The sequence below is a fragment of the Diprion similis genome, chromosome 1 (genome assembly GCF_021155765.1).
Source record: "Diprion similis isolate iyDipSimi1 chromosome 1, iyDipSimi1.1, whole genome shotgun sequence".
NCBI classification, from domain to species: domain Eukaryota; kingdom Metazoa; phylum Arthropoda; class Insecta; order Hymenoptera; family Diprionidae; genus Diprion; species Diprion similis.
In genome coordinates this window covers 11963374-11983673 of record NC_060105.1, presented here as the reverse complement: position 1 = coordinate 11983673, position 20300 = coordinate 11963374, and the positions used below count along the sequence as shown (strand labels likewise).

General features: G+C 34.0%; 1 protein-coding gene across 4 annotated transcripts; it reads left to right on the top strand.

Annotated features, from left to right (window-relative positions):
- Positions 1 to 41: 41 nt before the first annotated feature.
- On the top strand, positions 42 to 20195 carry LOC124410592 (centrosomal protein of 97 kDa). 4 transcript variants are annotated; one of them, XM_046889093.1, is made up of 13 exons: positions 42 to 124; positions 405 to 556; positions 9362 to 9520; positions 9752 to 9853; positions 10711 to 10907; positions 11488 to 11571; positions 13159 to 13454; positions 15715 to 15807; positions 16785 to 17015; positions 17134 to 17742; positions 18011 to 18140; positions 18255 to 18468; positions 18555 to 20195. In XM_046889093.1, exons 1-13 carry the CDS (start codon positions 112 to 114, stop codon positions 19149 to 19151), a joined length of 2877 nt encoding a protein of 958 aa, XP_046745049.1. In that variant the 5' UTR covers positions 42 to 111; the 3' UTR covers positions 19152 to 20195. The 4 variants fall into 4 exon arrangements, with proteins under 4 accessions (XP_046745049.1, XP_046745043.1, XP_046745065.1 ...); XM_046889087.1 differs by lacking the exons at positions 42 to 124; positions 405 to 556 and adding exons at positions 7361 to 7443; positions 7724 to 7875; XM_046889109.1 differs by lacking the exons at positions 42 to 124; positions 405 to 556; positions 15715 to 15807 and adding exons at positions 7361 to 7443; positions 7724 to 7875.
- The last annotated feature ends 105 nt before the right edge of the window (positions 20196 to 20300 follow it).

Sequence of the window (20300 nt, the reverse complement as noted above, 5' to 3'; positions counted from 1 at the left end):
CTATGGAGGTAGTTTCCCAGAATGCAATGGTACTACGAAGCAGACGCCATATTTGCGGCGTCTGCCAGTTTACAACGTTTATAGATTTCGTGCCAATTTATTGTGTTCATCATGGCGTCTACGGGTTGGTGATGTATTTTCGTTTACTGTAATTAAGGTTTAACGTAATAATTTAGAAATTCTGAACACGGCAATACGAATTCTGATAAAACTTGGACTCGTCAATTCTGAAATATAATGTTGCCGCGTGCTATTTCTCAAATTTATAATAATTCATGATATTTTCGCGCTGCTGTCACTTTGACGTATTGCTATTTTCTCGTTCTGTTTGAAAACACTGATTACAATTTTAGTACAACATTCAAACTTTAAACAAATGACTAATGTACACAAATAATTCACAGAATCTCTTGTCTGCGATACTCTGGATCTGAGTGGACAGGGATTAAAAAAATTGAGCAGATGTCCATCGGATGCAGATATCAATACCTTAATTGTTGACGATAATGAAATACAGCGTTTGGATAATCTTGACTCGTACAACAAAATTACCAAGGCAATTGACGCTGTTTCTTCTTATCAATTTCATACTTCATTGGAACGTTTAGAAAACCTGAACAACCTGAAAAGCTTAACGATTTCTGTTTCATAAAAAGATTTCTACCAGTTTTTTGAAGGCACTGTAATATTTTCAATGTTCAAATGTCGTTGAAGCTACGTCGAAAAATAGTCGCCACACACATTGCCATTGATTAAGAAAGAGCAAAGAAGCCCAAGAATTGCACGATATGTTTTGAATCATTTTCAATTTTTTAATGCCCAGCAACTATCGAACAACTATAGGCTTAGCTCGCTTAGAAAAATGCTGATAAGCATACAGGATGTTTTTAATCCATCTTACAAAAGGTTGATGTACCGATAGTCCGCCAGCAATCACTAAATCAATACTCTCGCTGACTATGGTACAAAAACGTTTTGCTCCCCACAGGTAATCAATGAAAAAGTAAGTCTCAGTGACCACGGCGCAAATGAGGAAGAACGATGTGTGTTGGAAAGAATGGAGAATCGTTTAGAGCGAATATAGGTAATCGGGTAGGTAGGTGGTCGTGTGGGATCCGTCGCGGGGTTTGATTTGGATGTGCGTGTGAATTTCTTTTCAACATTTCCGTTGGGTGGTTCCGTTGGGAATCAGGCGAGGGTAGGAAAGTCGCGATGCACCGCGATGTTATTAACTTTTGTAATCCACAGCGTCAAATGATCACAGTGATTTTCACCCAGAAATACGTGGGAGACTCGTAAATATAAGAGTCTCCGAACTATTAGTAAGCTTTCAAATTTTAACAAGCTTCAATTTACCATTTCTTGTCACTTTGCTATCATTTTCCAGTCGTTGTTGGATTTGATTATTTAGTCATTATCTATCATTATTTCATTGAATTGATCTCTGTGATCGTCTGAATGGGCAAAATGCATCTCTGGACCATCTATCGCGTTCCGTGGTACGCTAGATCGGGAGAGATGCTGAGCTCGAAGACTTCGCGTCGAAGAGGATCGCCGACCGTCACGCCACACAATAATGCATGCCCTCCAACCTCCCTCCCGGACTTGACTCGCATCTTGGAACAACAATCCGCATCGCAATGTGTCGGATTCAAAAAGACGCAGATGTGGATTGGTTTTCTACAGAATTTTGCGACAAGTCCTTGACGTTTAAGATTTTTTGACGGATTAATCGGCAGCGCCTTTTTGCGCGTAGATTAATCACGGGAATAAGGCGCGCCTTTTGCGCGATGATTGATAAGCAGGGTGGTGACTGACCGGGAAAACCGCGGATAGTCGGGGAATTTTTTCTACCGGGAATTATGATGGACCATAGGGAAAAATTGGCTTTTTAATAAATATTTTTTAATCTTGATTTATGCTTCCATAAGTCAGTTAAGCTATCTTTGGGAAATGGTATCGTTCATTTTCTAATTATTCGTGCGAAATGAAGTAATACTACGTGCTTCTTAGATCCAAATTTACATATTGAAGCTGCACAAGTTCTGAAGCCTTTGACCATAAAAGCTGCCCAACATTGCCTAATTTTTATGGGAAAACGTCAGGGAATTCTAAATTTTTTTACGGGAAGAGTCGAGAATTTTATTTGGGTAAAATCAACGCCATCCTGCGCCTGATCGAGTGATCGAGTGATCCAGTGATCGAGTGATCGAGTGCTCGAGTGATCCAGTGATCGGGAGATCGAGTGATCCAGGGATCCTGTGACCGAGAGTTCGAGAGGTCGATGGGTCGAGTGATTTAGTCCGGGAGGTAACGACATATTTCATTACACCATTTCCGTAGGCTTCGTTTTTTTTGCACTAGTTATCCGTGTATCACAAAACAGTAATGTACACGCCTTAAAAACGCACCGCTACGACGGGGGGTTGCAGGAGGGTTACAATTTACAGCAGGAAATTGACTAAATAATGTATAGCCGCATACGCGAAACTTATCGAAGGGATTAATTGAAATATAAGAAGCCTAGAAAATATCGTCTTCTGCCTAAATTCCACGACGAAATTCTATTTCTGCCGACATAATTAAGGGTGAAAAAATATTTTCAAAATTCATGCCTGCGGGGATAAAATTGATTAGAATGCTATTTTTTATAGTGAGAAACACAAAAATAATAGTCTTCCATCTACAGGATACATTTCACAGGGTGGTTCAAGAAAGGGCCTATCTTTTGGTTTTCGGTCTTCTCCGAGATTCTTGCACTTTTTTACTAAAAAATAGATAACGCTAAATAGCTGGGATGAAAATTTTCTTTTACTTCTGTCTCAACGACGATGGAATTTCAAAAAAAGCCTATTTTCGAGAACTTCAAATTTGAGATATTCCTTGAATCCTTCGGTGGATATGTTTTGTGTGACGAAACAGAAGTTTTTACGAGTCCTGAGAGGCGTGCGATTTTTTCGAGTACTGAAATATCTATCTTGAAATTCTTAGATGAAGAATTTTTTTAACTTTTAAACATTGCAATGAACTTCAATGCAGATTTTTCGGCACTATAAAAAACTGCACGCATGCCAGGTCTTACAATAACTTTTGTTTCGTCATACAAATTAAACATAGCCGCTGAAGGATTCAAGGATATCTCAATTTTGAAATTCCCTAGGATAGCGTTTTTTCGAAATTTCAATGTGCTCGAGGCGATAGTAAAAAATTTTTATCAGCCCAGCCCTTTTACTTGAGCTATTCTTTAGTGAAAAGTACAAAAATTTTAGTGGAGAGCGAAATCCGAAATAATGCCCTATTTGAACCTTGAACCTTTGAACTTTTTTTTTATGTTACATGTTTGTTCAGTATATGATTTTTATACTTTGGTAAATAGTTGTACTAAATCTTCTACCGTTAAAATCGAGACTTAAATATATCGATGAAATTCGATAAGATTATTTACGATAAGAAAAACAATCTTTTACATTGACATTAAGGTGCCGCTGACCTGACTTGAAAATATCAAATCGTGACGTCATAAATATGTGCAGCGCCTCTGAACGTTGAACAGTGAACTAAGGCCGCTGATTTCATTGGCTTGTTCTGTTAGATCCAACCAATGATGTCAGTTACAGATCGAAACATACTTCTTGTGGACCATAAACGGGCTGCTGTCACATGAAAAACGCGTATACGAATCGAGCCATGTTTACAAAAAAATAACTGATAGTATAAGTTTTCCCGGATAACGTGTGTGCTTTTGTACGTGTGAATCTCCCTGGCGAGGGTGAAGGAAATTGTGGAACAGTGCAATCAGTGAATATTCAACATGCGGTAGCTCCGATCGGCCATGTTTGTTGTCGCGTGATTTTATTCACTTCATCATTCTTTATTATAAACATTATCAGCGATTTGCCTGAGCAGTGACTGAGATTCACACGTACACTATTATTCAAGCTACGATTTGAAATATTTTCAACTAAGATTCATACTCTCGTTATCGCAGGATTCGTATAGGCTTTTTCACTCAATTTCCCCGCTTCTGACGTCACGAAATATATATATGACATGCCAGGTCAGCGGGGCCTTAAGGATCAATTCCGAGAAAATCCGCACTAATATTCGGAAATCTCAAAGCCGAAGTAATATTACACCGTCATTTCCCAAAATTTCAATCTATTCTTTTATTGAATAGTTGTAAGTTAAGGTAAAAAAATTACTTATTGATTTTCACTTGAAAGAATTCTATATTTAGAATGTGCATGCTGTATAACGTATGCTTATTTTGTTTGACAAAGGTAATTCTATGAACATTCATTGAAATCTTTAATAACAGAACTATTGATTTCAGCATTGTCGTCTTCGTCTCGTTCTGTATTTATTTCTTCATCTGTAAATATATAAATATAAAAATGTAGTAATGATTAAATAATTATTTATGTATAATGTTTTATGTTTTATTTATAATACCTAGATTTTGTTCTGAGTTGATTGCTATGTCATCGGTGGATTCAATTGAGAAACAAATTTAATATCTGACTTTTCCCAACCACAGTCAGCCGGAGAAAATTTTGTTCAAATCAAAATTTACAAAATCTTTGGAGGCATGCATGTCTCCCGCAAACGAACGAATTTTATTCTACTGACTATGGTTGAAATGAATCATATAATAAACTTGTTGTTCAATTAAATCCGTCGATGACGTAACAATTAATTCAGCAGAAAGTCTAGGTATTGTGAATAAAGAAAAAAACTAAAAAAGTTATGTAAAAATTATTATCTAGGCATTAACAAATTATTATATTCATATATTTACAAGTAAAAAAACAAGTACAGAACAAGACCCAGATCAATCAGACGAAGAAGACGGTGGTGAAATCAACAATTCTGATATCAAAGATCAATGTCATACTAAAACATTGTTGTTTTAATTTGAAGCATTTTATAGAATTTCATTAATATATCTAACTCTTGATTTTCATGGTAAAAGATCTAGTATAACTATCCGCCAAAGTTCAAATTATTTCACTGAACAAATGTACAATATAAAAAAAAAAAACTTCATGACAATCTTTCAACATGCAGAACAGCAACGATCGTCTTTCAGGCATCTCGTAAAGATGCAGCATCGTAGACGCGTGCCTGGAGCAGCTTCATGGACTTGGAAGACTACTTTCGATGTATAGTTTAGGTGGTTGACTATTATTCTTGAGTTTCTTACTATAAAATGAAGCATTGTAATCAATTTCATCCTTGCAGGTTTGAGCTTTTTAAATATTTTATCGCACTTACTTATGTGGGTGGAAGACGAGTTTTGTCGTGGAATTTAGGTGGCAGACGATTCTTTCTAGGCTTCTTATGTTTCAATTAATGCGTACAATAAGATTCGCGTGAGCGACTGTAAACTTTTTTTTATCAATTTTTTGCTGCAATTGTAACCCTCCTGTAGCCTCTCCGTCGTGGGGGTGCGTTGGAAGGCGTTTATTACTATTATACGATACACGGATAACTAGTAGAGAAACAATGAAGATTGTGGATGTGGGCCGGAAATTACTGATGTTCCCTTGCGGACTGATCGAGGGATCGAACGTATCGAGGGTCCCAGTGGCTCAGTGATCGCGTGATCCAGTGATAGTAACCCCGTATCCGAGTGATCCAGTGACCCAGTGGTCGAGTGGTCGAGAGATCGAGTGATCCAGTGATCGAGTCAGGATGGCGACGGACTGGGAAAACCGGGAATTCACTTTATCGGGAAAAGTCAGAAAAATGTCAGGGAGATATGATTGGGCATAGAGAAGAAAAACGTGCTGTTTTTAAAGAATCGTTTCCTAATTTCAGCTATGCTTCGTACATTCAGTTAAGCTAACTTACGGAAATGGAATCGTTCAATTTCTAATTATTCCTGTTAAACGAATGCAATACTATGTGTTTTTTAGATCCAAATTTATATGTTCAAGGTGCACAGCTTCTGCAGCTTTTGGCCGTCAAAGTTGTCCAACATTACCTAAGTTTCAGTCAAAGAATTATATTTGAGCGAAATTGTCACCACCCTGATAATGCAAATCGATCGCTTCACGATTTTGTAAACGGTATATGAAAAAGTAAAGCACTCTCAATGTGTTAAGACTTCAGCTTTTTAATCAAATTCGTCACTAAGAACTGAGTTTTCAAGTTCCAATTGTGAGCGCCTTTTGCGCGTTGACTTGATACTTTTTGGTTCTGAGAGAAAGGACGGCATTTGCGAGCCGGCGGTCAATTGGCGGGGATGAAAATCGCGGAGTGTATGGTGATAGTGAAAAATCTTTTCGTAAGTATTTATAACACATATCTAAGGTGTATGAAAGTATTTTTTTACTGAATGTATTGTCTTTTGTTGCAGGGTGACGAACTAATTTTTTTTACCAGCATACTGTGGAATATTGAGTCTTCACTCGAATGAAATATTTATTTCAATAATTCGAGGTAGAAAATTGATTTTCAAAAAATATATAATTCTTTCTACAATCATAGAAATAATGGAGTAGAAGACTGTTTTCGCAAATGTTGACACTGGGATCGCCATAGTTTTTGTCGGTGCACCTACTTTTGTCATTGTGTTAATCGTGACTTCGTCTGTTTCAGCTAATCAAACCTCTTGTCTATTTCAGCAAATAAAACCTTTCGTCAGTTTTAGCTAACCAAACTTTTTAAGTGTTTCAGCTAATGAAACTTTTCAACTGTTTCAGCTAATAAAACCTTTTGTCTGTTTCAGCTAATCAAATTTTTTGTCTGTTTTAGCTAATCAAACTTTTCAACTGTTTTAGTTAATCATACTTTTTGACTGTTTCGGCTAATGAAACCTTTTTATCGCTTTCAGCTAATCAAATCTTTTGTCTGTTCTAGCTAATCAAATTTTCTATTTCGATTTTGTCACAAAAGTTACGTGGAAATTACTTCAGTTTGTATTTCCGATGCATCGCAAGTATTTCCGACGTAACTTCTGTTCCTACCATTATTTTAACTGTTATTAATATTATTGTGTAAAAATAATGCGATTGGTTAATTATCCTTCATGTATGCAGAAGCAATTGTACGATGATTGAAAATTTTGCAGTCAATTTTGTTCTCAATCATTCTTCCAGCAAGAACATCATTTCTTAATATATTTTCCACAATTTTACTCAAAAGTATACTTTAATTCGTGAACTTCATTGCTTTGTTTACGATTCTATCACAGATTCTAGTAAAGATATCGAATTGAAGAATAAAACGTTGATTGCAACGACTAGAAAATATTTAAACGAGCCCGCCTTTTAGCGGCACGGACAAGGCGAGGAGGTATCATTGGCGTAGAAAGTCTATGGAGGTAGTTTCCCAGAATGCAATGGTACTACGAAGCAGACGCCATATTTGCGGCGTCTGCCAGTTTACAACGTTTATAGATTTCGTGCCAATTTATTGTGTTCATCATGGCGTCTACGGGTTGGTGATGTATTTTCGTTTACTGTAATTAAGGTTTAACGTAATAATTTAGAAATTCTGAACACGGCAATACGAATTCTGATAAAACTTGGACTCGTCAATTCTGAAATATAATGTTGCCGCGTGCTATTTCTCAAATTTATAATAATTCATGATATTTTCGCGCTGCTGTCACTTTGACGTATTGCTATTTTCTCGTTCTGTTTGAAAACACTGATTACAATTTTAGTACAACATTCAAACTTTAAACAAATGACTAATGTACACAAATAATTCACAGAATCTCTTGTCTGCGATACTCTGGATCTGAGTGGACAGGGATTAAAAAAATTGAGCAGATGTCCATCGGATGCAGATATCAATACCTTAATTGTTGACGATAATGAAATACAGCGTTTGGATAATCTTGACTCGTACAACAAAATTACCAAGGTAATTGACGCTGTCTCTTCTTATCAATTTCATACTTCATTGGAACGTTTAGAAAACCTGAACAACCTGAAAAGCTTAACGATTTCTGTTTCATAAAAAGATTTCTACCAGTTTTTTGAAGGCACTGTAATATTTTCAATGTTCAAATGTCGTTGAAGCTACGGCGAAAAATAGTCGCCACACACATTGCCATTGATTAAGAAAGAGCAAAGAAGCCCAAGAATTGAAGATTTTTTTAAATCGCATGAAATTAACATTCTTACAGAATCGTAAGCATTAAAATCAACGGAAGTTATTTTATTTAAATGAAGTTTAGCACGTTTGGCTGCTAGCATGAGCTCTGCAACGTTTAAATTCAAATTGATTCTTAACTAGTTTGTTAAAAATTGATCTTGATAGACGATTAACATAGAGGCTAACAGCCAAAGTTAGCAGCATAGCTCACCAAACTTATTTTAAATGCGATAACGCAATACAGTTTAATGCTTATTATTATTAAGAAGTATAAACTCTCCAATAGATTAATCAAAAATTCGATTTTTCGTATTGTTATTTCATTGTAATCAACATCAATCAGCAAATTGGGCAGATTTACTTTTTTTTGCTAGCTTCAGATTCAGTATAATCCCACAATATCTAATATTGTTTCTATACCGTTTAGAATTCGATTTACATGTCTGTTGTGTGCTGCACCACATTAGCCCCAATTTAAAGATCAAATTTTTCTCAATACAGCTTGTGTTATCAAGCTTTGCTGTTGTGAAGCTTACAATTAGTCAAACAACGATACATGAAACTGATCTTTGGCTTTTCCAGCATTGTTTTTATTGTATTTGAATATTCGAATATATATAATGAATATAGGTCTCAATTGAAATTAAGAATTCCGATAAATGAATAGAAATCACAAGAAAATGAAGAAATACTCGAAATTTTTTTCAAAAGTCTTCTACTTTATATTGTTTAGTAACTATTCAACGATCGAGTAAAATATTTTTCTAAATCACTTCTTCCAAGAGAAATCTATGTTAAACGAGTTTATATTTTGTCAAAACAAATCTTGATCTGAGATTTTATGTCCTTGGCATCTGAAATAATTTTTATTTTAAACTTGAAAACTAAGATCGATAATCGTAAACCATAATATCCGTTTAAATGTGCAAGAATAACAAAATATAAAAAGTGAAACATTGTGACAACTCTTGTGTTTCTAAATTTATTCGTATTACAAAGTCTGGATAACTAAAGAATTCGGAACGTTGAAATAGACTTTACGAAGAATATCTACGCAGATTTGGTCACATTTAGAATATTAGTGACTTCGAAAGTTTCGCATGTTTAATTAATTAATAACAACCTCAATTCTTGTCTCCTTTTTTTACTTTTTTTTTTTTTATAAACCTTCATTGTATTCCTGTTTTCCTATCATGTAATTGATACAAAAGGTATAATTTCAAAGAATATTAACATAAATCGAAACTTTCAGCTATCGATCGTACGGAACCAGTTGTTACGAATGTATGGAGTTTCCAAGCTACATAATCTTGTGACACTAAATCTGGCAAATAATGGCATTCTCACCATAGAGGGCATCAAGGATATGAGCAATTTACAAACCCTTTGCCTCGCTGGTAATAATATAAAGGTAAAATTGAACTGATTGATGATTAACATTTTATTTAGCAGGAATTTCATGTTAGAAATCTAATTTTATTATTTCTTCGCCCAGACTCCGTGTGGGCTTTCGATAAACTTCATATTAAAAATCTCGGCTAACTAATCATAGACCTTTATTGCAAACCTAGTTTACAGATTTGAAACCTATTTTGAAAAATAGCGGAGGTAACACAGATTAATTGATGAATTTCTTCCACAGTCCATCGAACATTTACATACAAACACAAAATTGGAGCATCTGGATTTGTCAGAGAACAGTATTAGTCATCTATCGGACATCTCGTATCTACGTTGTTTGAAGGTAATTTTTTTTCGGATTTTTACCATTCTTTATTTTGTTATGCTTGTAATAAATTTTTTCATCTTGCACAACCCTTTTATTTTCAACTTGTATTTTACAACTAGACATATTTATTGGGAAAGAAAATGTGATACCTACTCTGACATCTGGTAGCGGGAAATTTATTGCCTTTCTGCTTCAATATTCAATTGTATTTTTTGCACTTTGTATTACCTCAATGCAAAAAATGAAAGCTATTTAGCTTGCACAAAGCTCTCTCGATCTTTTAGCTCGAGTAATTTACGCTAAAAGATCTGCTGACGGTTCTACAGATCTTTGTGCCATATGGCTTGGCTATATTTCTATTTTTATTCCCAATCAATATGGAGTATATAATTCACTCATTTATTCATTAATTTGGTGTTGTGTGAAGTATGAAATAATTTCTTACAATAATTGTTCGAAATAGTAAAGTCAGCTAATTTAGTTGCTGTTGATATTTCATTAAAATGTTGTTTACAATTACGATGAAAATCACTCAGCAATATTACATATTTCAAATATTTAAGCGTAACGAATTGTGAAAAACGTTGCTTGCTTTTTCCATATAACAAAATAAGCCATTAGTGATTGCATGCAGCCGTTATCAACACTTTGTAGTGTCATGTAGAATTTAAACCTAGTATTTTTTGTACGGAATTCTAACAACTCGTCTCCGAATGTCGCTTTCAAGAAAAGTCGTTTTATGAGGAATTTGGTACTATTATTAGAAAAATTTCAAGACGAAAATTAATCTTTACCATTTCTAACACACGTGATTGACTAATTATTTACTTCTGTAAGATAATGAAAAAATAAATGGATGAAATGATTTTTAGGAATTATTTTTGCACAATAATCGTATAGTAACGTTGAGACAGTGCGAACGTTACTTACCTGGATGTTTAGAAACTTTGACATTGGCTAACAATAATGTAACGGATTTGAATGAGATGTCGCACTTGGCTAATTTAACAAATTTAGTCAATTTTTCAATTGCTAACAACCCTTGTGTCAGTATGACAGGTAACAGTATGTATCCTTTTTAACAAGTAATAATTTTACTCCAAAAATATAAATTTCTCTACATTCAGCTAGCTCATCATTTGCCTATTTTTAAATTTCGTATCAGACTTTAGTTACTCTTTCAATAGTTATCGAAAATCAATTTGAATCCTTTAAAAATATTATTAGTCTAGAAATTCAGACTACAAAGAACCATTTATTAGTTGTGTGTACAGTTAAATCGATATTCAAACAATAGTTAATACCTAGTTTTGAACAAAAATTATAGGATCATTTTTGTCCGGACTTACTGATATTTATATTAAAGATTTACCATCTTTATTATCATTAATTGAAATTTTATTCAATTTTTCCAATTTGAGTGAAGTAAATATGTTGTCAGAAACCATAAATCGATTTCCAAGTAACGGACTGAGTCCGTTTGATTTAGCTTAAGAGTAAGAAACTACGCTTCGTTATCGTTCTTCAAAAAAACATGTAGCGAGGGGTATTTTTTTACTTATGAAACTATCCAAAACATTAATAATTTGTTTCTTATTACAATTAGTATTCTATCACTAGTTTATTATTCTTTAATCGATAGTTTATAGTGGATTCGACTATCGTCCATTTGTTATCAATTGGTGTATGAGCTTGAAATCAATCGATGGTTACGCTGTGGATCCAATTGAGAGGTGAGTAGTGTTTTTAAATATTATTCATATCTACACTTTTGTTCTCACTGTATGTATCGTATTAGGGTGATTTTTCTTGAACGACTATTTTTTTTTTCTCACTCCCCATCGAAAATTTTGTTCTATATGTCGAACAAATAATTCCCTAAAAGTTATAGCCCTTAATAATAATAATATTAAGTACTCGCCCGAGGCGTGAAAGGATTTCCCATGTAAAATACGAGTGAATCGAAGCGTTTTTTTTTTCAAATCTCTACAACTCAGTGGAATTTTATGATATCACATTGGTCTTGGTCGCAATTTACGCAGAATTGAACGATCTTTGAAAGTGTCTAAAACGTCGTCAGTCCAACTTACACTGGTGAGATGGTACAGGTCACTAAAGTTGATTTTTACCCAAAATTCTCCATTTTTCGCTGTTATCTCCGAAATGATCAACTTTACCGAAAAAATGTGAATAAAAACTTTGTTGGAAATTCAATTTTCTACAAAAAAAAGTCCTGTAGACCTGATTGCTCAGATTGATATTTCTTGAGATATCGGAATTCAATTTACTTGACGTTATAAAATTTTTATGGTTCATCGAATCAAACGTTTTAAATTATTGATATTGTATTGGAATTTGATTTTTTTCGATTCGATTCGATCCATTCGATCTATTCCATTGCAATATCAGTAATTCAAAACGTTTGTTTCAATAAACCATAATGTTTATTGGTTATATTAGATTAAAACGTTTAATTCAATACAACATAAAAATTTTATACGTCAAGTAAGTTGAATTTCGACATCTCAAGAAATATCAATCTGAGCATTTTGGTCTAAAGGACCTTTCTTGTAGGAAATCAAATTTCCAACAAAGTTATTCTTTACATTTTTTTGGTACAGTTAATCATTTTGAAGATAACAGCGAAAAAACGAGAATCTTGGGTAAAAATCAACTTTAGTACCCTGTACCACCTCACAAATGAAAGTTACACTTACGCCGTTCTAAACACTTTTAAAGATCGTTCAATTCTGCGTAAATTGCGACCAAGACCGATGTGATATCATAAAATTCCACTGAGTTGTAGAGATTTGAAAAAAAATGCTTCGATTCACGTGTATTTTATATGGGAAATCTTTTCACGCCCTGGGCGAGTACTCAATATTAATATTAAGGGCTATAACTTTTACGGAATTTTTTGTTCGACATATAGAACAAAATTTGCGATGGGGACTAAAAAAAAAAAAATAGTCGTTCAAAAAAAATCACCCTAGTATCGTATATTTAAAACAAACTTACGTCAATTACAAATTCCCTAAGTACGCGATGAAAATATCCCCCCAAGAATGGCATACATAAATACTATTCGTTATTACACGAATTCCTTATTAAAATTTTATTTTATCTGTAGAAGCACCTGTAACGACCTTTGTCATCTCCATAACGATCGTTTTTGCCTATGAACGAAGTTGAAAAACACTGTGATTTGGCTTGTGTCAGACTTGCACTTGACATTATCAAATAATCAAAACCATTGAACTGAAACAACGTTTACCAATTGAACAATGATACAAATATATTTACAATTATTATCCACTCAGCCTGAAAGCTGAGTGGCTTTATTCGCAGGGGCGTGGCAGGCAGTTTCGGGTTGGTGAGCATACACTACTCGCACATTACCTTGCTTCAGTCTGTCCTCTATCGGGTGAGTCCCTTGAAAATGAAGCAGACCGTAAACTACGATTGATTCTAAGCAAAGCTCAGCATCATCAGCAACAGTTAAACCAACAAAGCGATTCCGGTAGTGTGCACAGTTTGAGTAGCGTTGGTATGAGTCCATCACCAGCAGCTAGGCGCAGACTGAACACAAACAGGACAAGCTCTCCGAGGCGACCTGGTAAGCCTGATTTCAAAATCACGACTGACATGGATTCTTCGTTTAAAGTAGTATACATGGATATAGATATTTATCTCGTACTCTCAAGTCATTCATAGTTTTGTTCTTGTTATCACGAAACTGCTTTCCAAGCCGTGGAGGATATCGTTTGGAAAATGAGATATTGTTATAGATTGAGTTTTACACGATATGGTAGGTTTTACATCAGTTTTATTTTACTTCTTAGCATTCAGAAATCTAACACGCGTGTTAACACACCCACCTACACACACACACACTAGTATGTAACAGCGAAGTGAAATGACGTATAGACCATTGTTTCAAATTATTTTCTATTATCTTCATTCTCATACAGTTCAGCGTATGTTAAATTATGGGTCAATTATGCTAGGTAAATTAAATTATACATTGCAATTTCAGCAGATCAATTGCTGGCGTTTTGGTTCTCCAGGATCTCTTTCAAACTTTGTAAACTTGTGTATATTTCTCTCCCAATTAATCATTTTAAACTTATGAGCAATGGAGGTACTGAACACATTTCAAAAATGATCTGGAAAATATTGTTTTACAGGAGAGATATTCTTTCAAAGGAATATCGTGCGATAAGAGAGACTAATTCTAATGGAAGTTTTTTGACGCACTAATATAAATAAAAGACAAATATAAAGATAACTGTGCTTTCATGTTTCGCTGGATGAGTATTTATTATACAAAACAAAAGTATTGATAATTAGATGTAAGGTATTTGAAAAATTTGAAGATGTTGAAAAAAACAAGACCAGGACGTTTTCAGTAAATCCTCGAAACAATAGAATCACTTTGACAAACGTTGAGAATTCAAGAGAAAAGTATTCAAATTTTTTACCTCCCCAAAAAATTTACTTACATTGAAACACAGTCGTTACGTTTCCGTAACAAAGTAGATAGAAAAACCATTATTTAAAATCAGTTTCTCTTATAGCGTGGTTTCTCCTTGTCAGTCATTATCCTTTGGTCATAGTAATAAATTTAACATTATTGAAACAGTTCTTGATAGCATATGTAATGTGTTTTTATAAACAAGGAAGATTAAATCCACTCATTCTTTGATCCAACTAATCGCAGGCAAACTTTACTCGTCGTCTACTTTCTAGAAAGCAGAAATAAATGCTGTGAAAGTAGTTGCAATTGCTGATGAATATTTCTAAGCTATGGGTTTTCATTTCCATCTGCCGGTGTGTAAAACTTACGCTCCCTGACCACTTCTACGTCAATATAGTTATATATATATATATATATATATATATATATATATATATATCTCGGACAATGGCCAAATGAAACTCGCAAGCTTCGTGTTGGGCGTGTGGAACGCATTATGAACCACCGTTTATTTAACAGAATTAAAACTATGAACTTTAATTAACAAAACTTTTTCAAAAAGATATTCAATTTACAATATTTCGTCGACGAGTCAATATAATTCAATATTTGTTTGTTTACTAGATCTTTATTTCTCTTTACGAAAACAGCCACGCTTCGAAATAATAGAAGCACTCCGCGGAAACTCTACTCTTTCATCATCCTCGACATATATTATATATATATATATATATATATATATTAGGGTGGGTAAAAAAAAACCGACTATTTTTTTTTTCACTTCATACTCTGAAAAATCGGTTGCTATACACCTCTAAAAAAAACTCACCAAATATGAGCTCTTAATTTTTATAGAAAGGTCCTCCGGTTTATAGTTTTCCATTTGTTCCTCAGTATTAAAAACGAAAATTTATATCTCTCTATTAATTGTTCGTTGAAAAATATCTCTCCTCATATTCTTGTAGGAAATTGAACGCTCTACAAAAAAGGTCTCGTATAATTTTTCCGTAAACCTCACCGTTTGAAAGATATCAAAGCTTTAAGTTTGATTATTTTAAGAGAAATTTCTGTTTTGCTTATGAATTTTATAACTCGTTAAAAAAATTTTTTTATAAAATGCGCAATCCATAGTTTTGTAGGAAATTAACTGTTATACAAAAATGGTCTCTTATGATTTGTCGATTAAATTAAGCGTTTCAAAGATATTCATCGTCAAACTCCAATGGTTGCAAATTTTAACAGTTTTTTTTTTTATTAATAATTCAGAAAATTTTAATTCAGTCTATGACTTTCAGGGAAATTTATACAAGTTGCGTGTTGGATCATCCAAATTAGGTCATTATATTTTCATAGAGAATCTCTACTGGCCATGCACACTCATTACACATTTTTTCTCCAGTTGCACCCATGTTGTCATATTATGAAGAAAAGAACATACAGTCACCAAAATATTATGATGCAAAATTTTGTGCCTGCTATTCACCTTGCAAAGGTACACAGATATTAAAGTTGGCAAAATATTACTAAGTCGCATATTGTAGTGTATTCATCTTCATTGAGCAGCTGCTTATACTTGCTTATTAACATTATTCTATGCCATTTATAAATAGTATTGTTTTTGCTGTGTGCACGAAAGTGCATGGCCGTAAGTTTATGGCATAACAAAAATATAGATTTGACAAAAAACAACTAAAATCATCACTTAACTGCTATTGAACTGGAGGTATTATCACGCTAATAGGTATTTATTCGCAACAACAGATTGCGTTTTGTTTTTATTACATGTTATTATTACTTACATCCAAGTTATTCTGCTTCATAAATATTTAATAGAAGCTTGCCAACAAGGTGTTAAATTCCATAAACTTGCAAAGAAAACCCTCGATCCTGGTCGATATGTTGAGTAAAATATGATCTCTGCACTGATTCGTACAAACGGTGCACGAGAAAATATAAAATGGTGCTAGTTATGTTATTTTATTAATTTGAAATGCTGTGGATACCTTATAAGATGAAATAAATTCAGCGCGAAATATTGAAACAAAATATATCCAATCAAATTGAGATATTTAATTCTGATGCTTACTTGTCCAGGATCAGGAAGCTCAGACTCAACGTTTGAGTTGTTCTTGATTTTATTTATTTGAAATATAGGCTGTAATTCGTAAAGCTTGGATAACATTTAATACGTTGTCATTTATTGCCACACAAAACTCAGTGTCGAAAGTTCTCTAAAAAATATAAGATAATTATTACCATAGTAGGATACTGTTTCTGCAGTACTTATATTAGGTAAAATTTACAAAGCTAAGCTTGGTAACAAATTGAAAAGTTGAGACTAGAATATCATCATTACATTTATCATTTGCACGCAACGGCTAGCTAAGCTAGCATAAGTCTTCCAAGCACTTTAATATAGTATTTAAAATCTGATATCTTCCAAAGTTGAAACAGATTCCCTTTTGTTAGGCTCGTCACGAAAATCTATGAGAATAAGATCGCCAGATCAAATATTAGCTGGTTGTCACCCTGATACTATGGTATCATCTTGCCATGCTCCTAATTCTACGTCTAACAGTGGTCACACGCTTCTCGGAGGAGACGATGTACTAATGACGCAAAGTCTAGACCCTAGTTTGCTTAGCAGTAACCTGAGCCACAAAATGACACATAACGACGAACCATCATTGCAAGTCGAGGGTGAATATGTTGAACTTTTGTTAACATGATATAAAATAATCACGTCAGTTACTAGATACTCTCATTAATATTTAGCGAACATGAAACACAGTGTTAATTGTTAATTAAACTGTTGCAGAAACTTCCAGTCCTTTGCAAGCAGCGACAAAATTGTTACCGGTACCAGAATCCTTGATGAGCCCAGATTTCAGACCTCCGTCAGGTCTCTCACGTATTTTATCAAAAACGCCGCCTAGCAAATTGAATTCTCCGATTCAAACAACAATACCTACGAAACCCTGTCCGGACAATGCAGGAAAAGCTGTATCCACTGCTTTTACACCTAATCCAATAGCCAAAACAAATGTGGGAGTCCTTAAAACTAATGCCTTGATAAAGAGTAACTCTGCGACAAACTGCAACATTGGGAGATCTAACATTTCAAAACCTGTTATTACTAATGCCAATGGAAAATGTCCACACAGTGTTAAAATAAATAATTATGTTCAGAGTAAAACATTGCCGGTCAAAAGGAATAATAAAAGCTCACCAAATTTAGGCCGAAGTATTAATAGACCAAAAAGCGCTACGGAAAGGGGGAGACCTAATTTAGGTAGGCGAAATAAAGACGGCGATGGTGATAACAACATAACTATGAGTAGCGACGAAGACAGCGAAGTCTGTCAGGCAAAGCTGGATGGAATTCGACACCGAGCAAATCAACGACGTCAAGAGGACACCAATAAGGGTATGAATAGAACTCTATGATATTTTAAGTGAAAATTATATACAGTTTCAGTAAAAATAGTTCATCATAAACACTAGACCATGCTATTATGGAATATCTGTGTTGATTTTCTCACGTTTTAATAATAAATATTTCTTTTCATAGAAAAAGTAGTTCAAATCCGACGAATTCCTTATCTCAATATACATGTATTGCTAATAAGCATTTGCTTTCATTCTAAAACATCTTCATCGCAATAGCATTCTTTAACCAACGTCATTCGTTTTAGAAGATCAAACAGAGAAAGCAGCTATTTGCATACAAAGACTGTGGCGAGGGTACCGTACCCGAAATCTGAATAAAAAAGCAACTAATATATTAAAAAATATTGAAATGATGAGAACAAACAAATACATCCAGTACGTACGAAAGATCAAATTTTTAATTTCGCATAATGAAATCAATGAAGATTGTTCAGGCGTTAACTACATTTTCTGATTTACAATTCAATATATCCAAATATCTGTTTACAGAAAATTATCGACTGACATGGAGGCAACGAGAACAGCCCTGGAAAGCGAGCATAAGTTGCAATTATTACAGATGCAAGCTATAAATGCACTTTGGAAAAAAATTGTGAGTCTTCAGCCAGGATCGAATAATGGTGGAGATGGCGAAGGAACGTCACATGCTAACTCAGTTGTGGTTAATAACCTTGCTCAAACATGTACTCTGCTGCACTCGCAAGTAGGCAATCCGATTCGCGTTACAGTGACTAAAATTTGCAGATAAAGGCGTATCAGATGATTACGTCTATTTTATTATCTTTACAGGTACAACAATTACAAGATTCTATGTCAGAAATAAAACGCTGTATGTCTAACATGCAGCCAAAACCAACAACGATGGACAACGGTGTTGCAACGCAAACTGAAATATCAGCTGTTCACACTCCAGCTGGCGAAGCTAATACGTTTCCATATGCGCGTGCGAGCAGGCCTCAATCATTGTCAATTCATCAGACTATTCACGAAGGAAATGAAAATAAAAGTTTCGCATCAAATTTGGTAGATAGTGTTTTGAAAAAAGTTTCGCAATCGACGGATACAACAGACGATGAAATAAACACAGACATTTTAAATTCTAACGAAAATCCGGAATTGATAAATTCTAATGAAAATCCTGATGTGTTTAAAAGCTGCGAAGAGATTATGGAAAGTGAATATAAAGATGTAGATGGAGAAGTTGAGATCGAATATAAGGACGTCATCGAGGACGCAGCTATGGATGGAGAGGTTTGCGAAGAAACTCTTTGCAAGGAATTACACAGTTTAATTAAAACTGAAACTAGAAGAGAAAGCGACGCCGATAGTGAAAAGGAAAAAGACTCCGAAGAGCATGATGCCAACTTGAATCACAATAATGAGTAAGTTATAATGCATGTGCCGATAGCACAATTTATAACTTACCACCTGGGAGGTATTATATGAAATGAGAGTCTTGAGAATATAACTAATTAACAGCTTAAGATGGTACAAATTTTAACGACAATTTGTGCCAAATACAAAACAGAGAAAGAGCACAATAGTATTACAATATAATCTCAAAGAATGCATTTTATAGGATGAATTCAAACTATTTCAGTATAATGTCAGAAATCACCAGAGCGGTGAACGACAAAGAAAGGCAGCTATCTGTTTGCAGAATAATTAACGGAAAAAAATGCCTATATTTTATGCTCGTACGGAATAATGCTCACTTGTTTGTAATAAGTAGGTATATCTATACATACCAAAGGTAACTTTACCAAAGAGAAAATGATATTAATGTAATCCAGATTTAAAATATAAGAAAATTGGTAATTGATTCATTTTTCAAACTTTCACTTATTGACATATGCAAACGTCTTGGACTACATTTAATTGTTTACAAAACGATCGGTTCATTTAATGTTAGTTAATGCACTTAACATATAACATTTAATTAATACTTCATCATCCTTGTAAAAATTTGAGAGAACAATTCAACATTATCATACCGCTTAGGTTCCAAAGTTAAGAACGTTGCCTTGAATGTGAATTAAATTCAGTTACTGTTATTGGAACCAATTACCGATTGTATACGTTTTTGGACATTGAAGATAATGTAAATTCAAACTTTGAAAATCATCAGTTAACAGTATCAACTCATATAACTTCTCCGCCATTATTGTCAAATCAAAAATTACTCCGTACTAAGAGGCTTTAGCTAGTGATACAAAAAACGTGTCATGTAAAAATTCATTCCATGTAAGTTTTACCGTGTTTCAAATCTCAGTTTTTGCTGTCATTATAATAATTATATTTTATTTTCTTGTTACAAATAATATAGATGCCTATCAATACTCAGTATTTCGTTTAATAATGGCTGTTATATCGTAACTCCATCGCGATAAATGGGTTTGAAAATTTTTTTTCAGATTATAGAGAATCACGAGTAGTCGGAATAGAGGGATGCACAATTTAATCATCCCAAAATTGTAAATACTTCTAGCTGTGTTCAGGCAGAATGTGTTTTGCAACTATAATGAAATACATTTT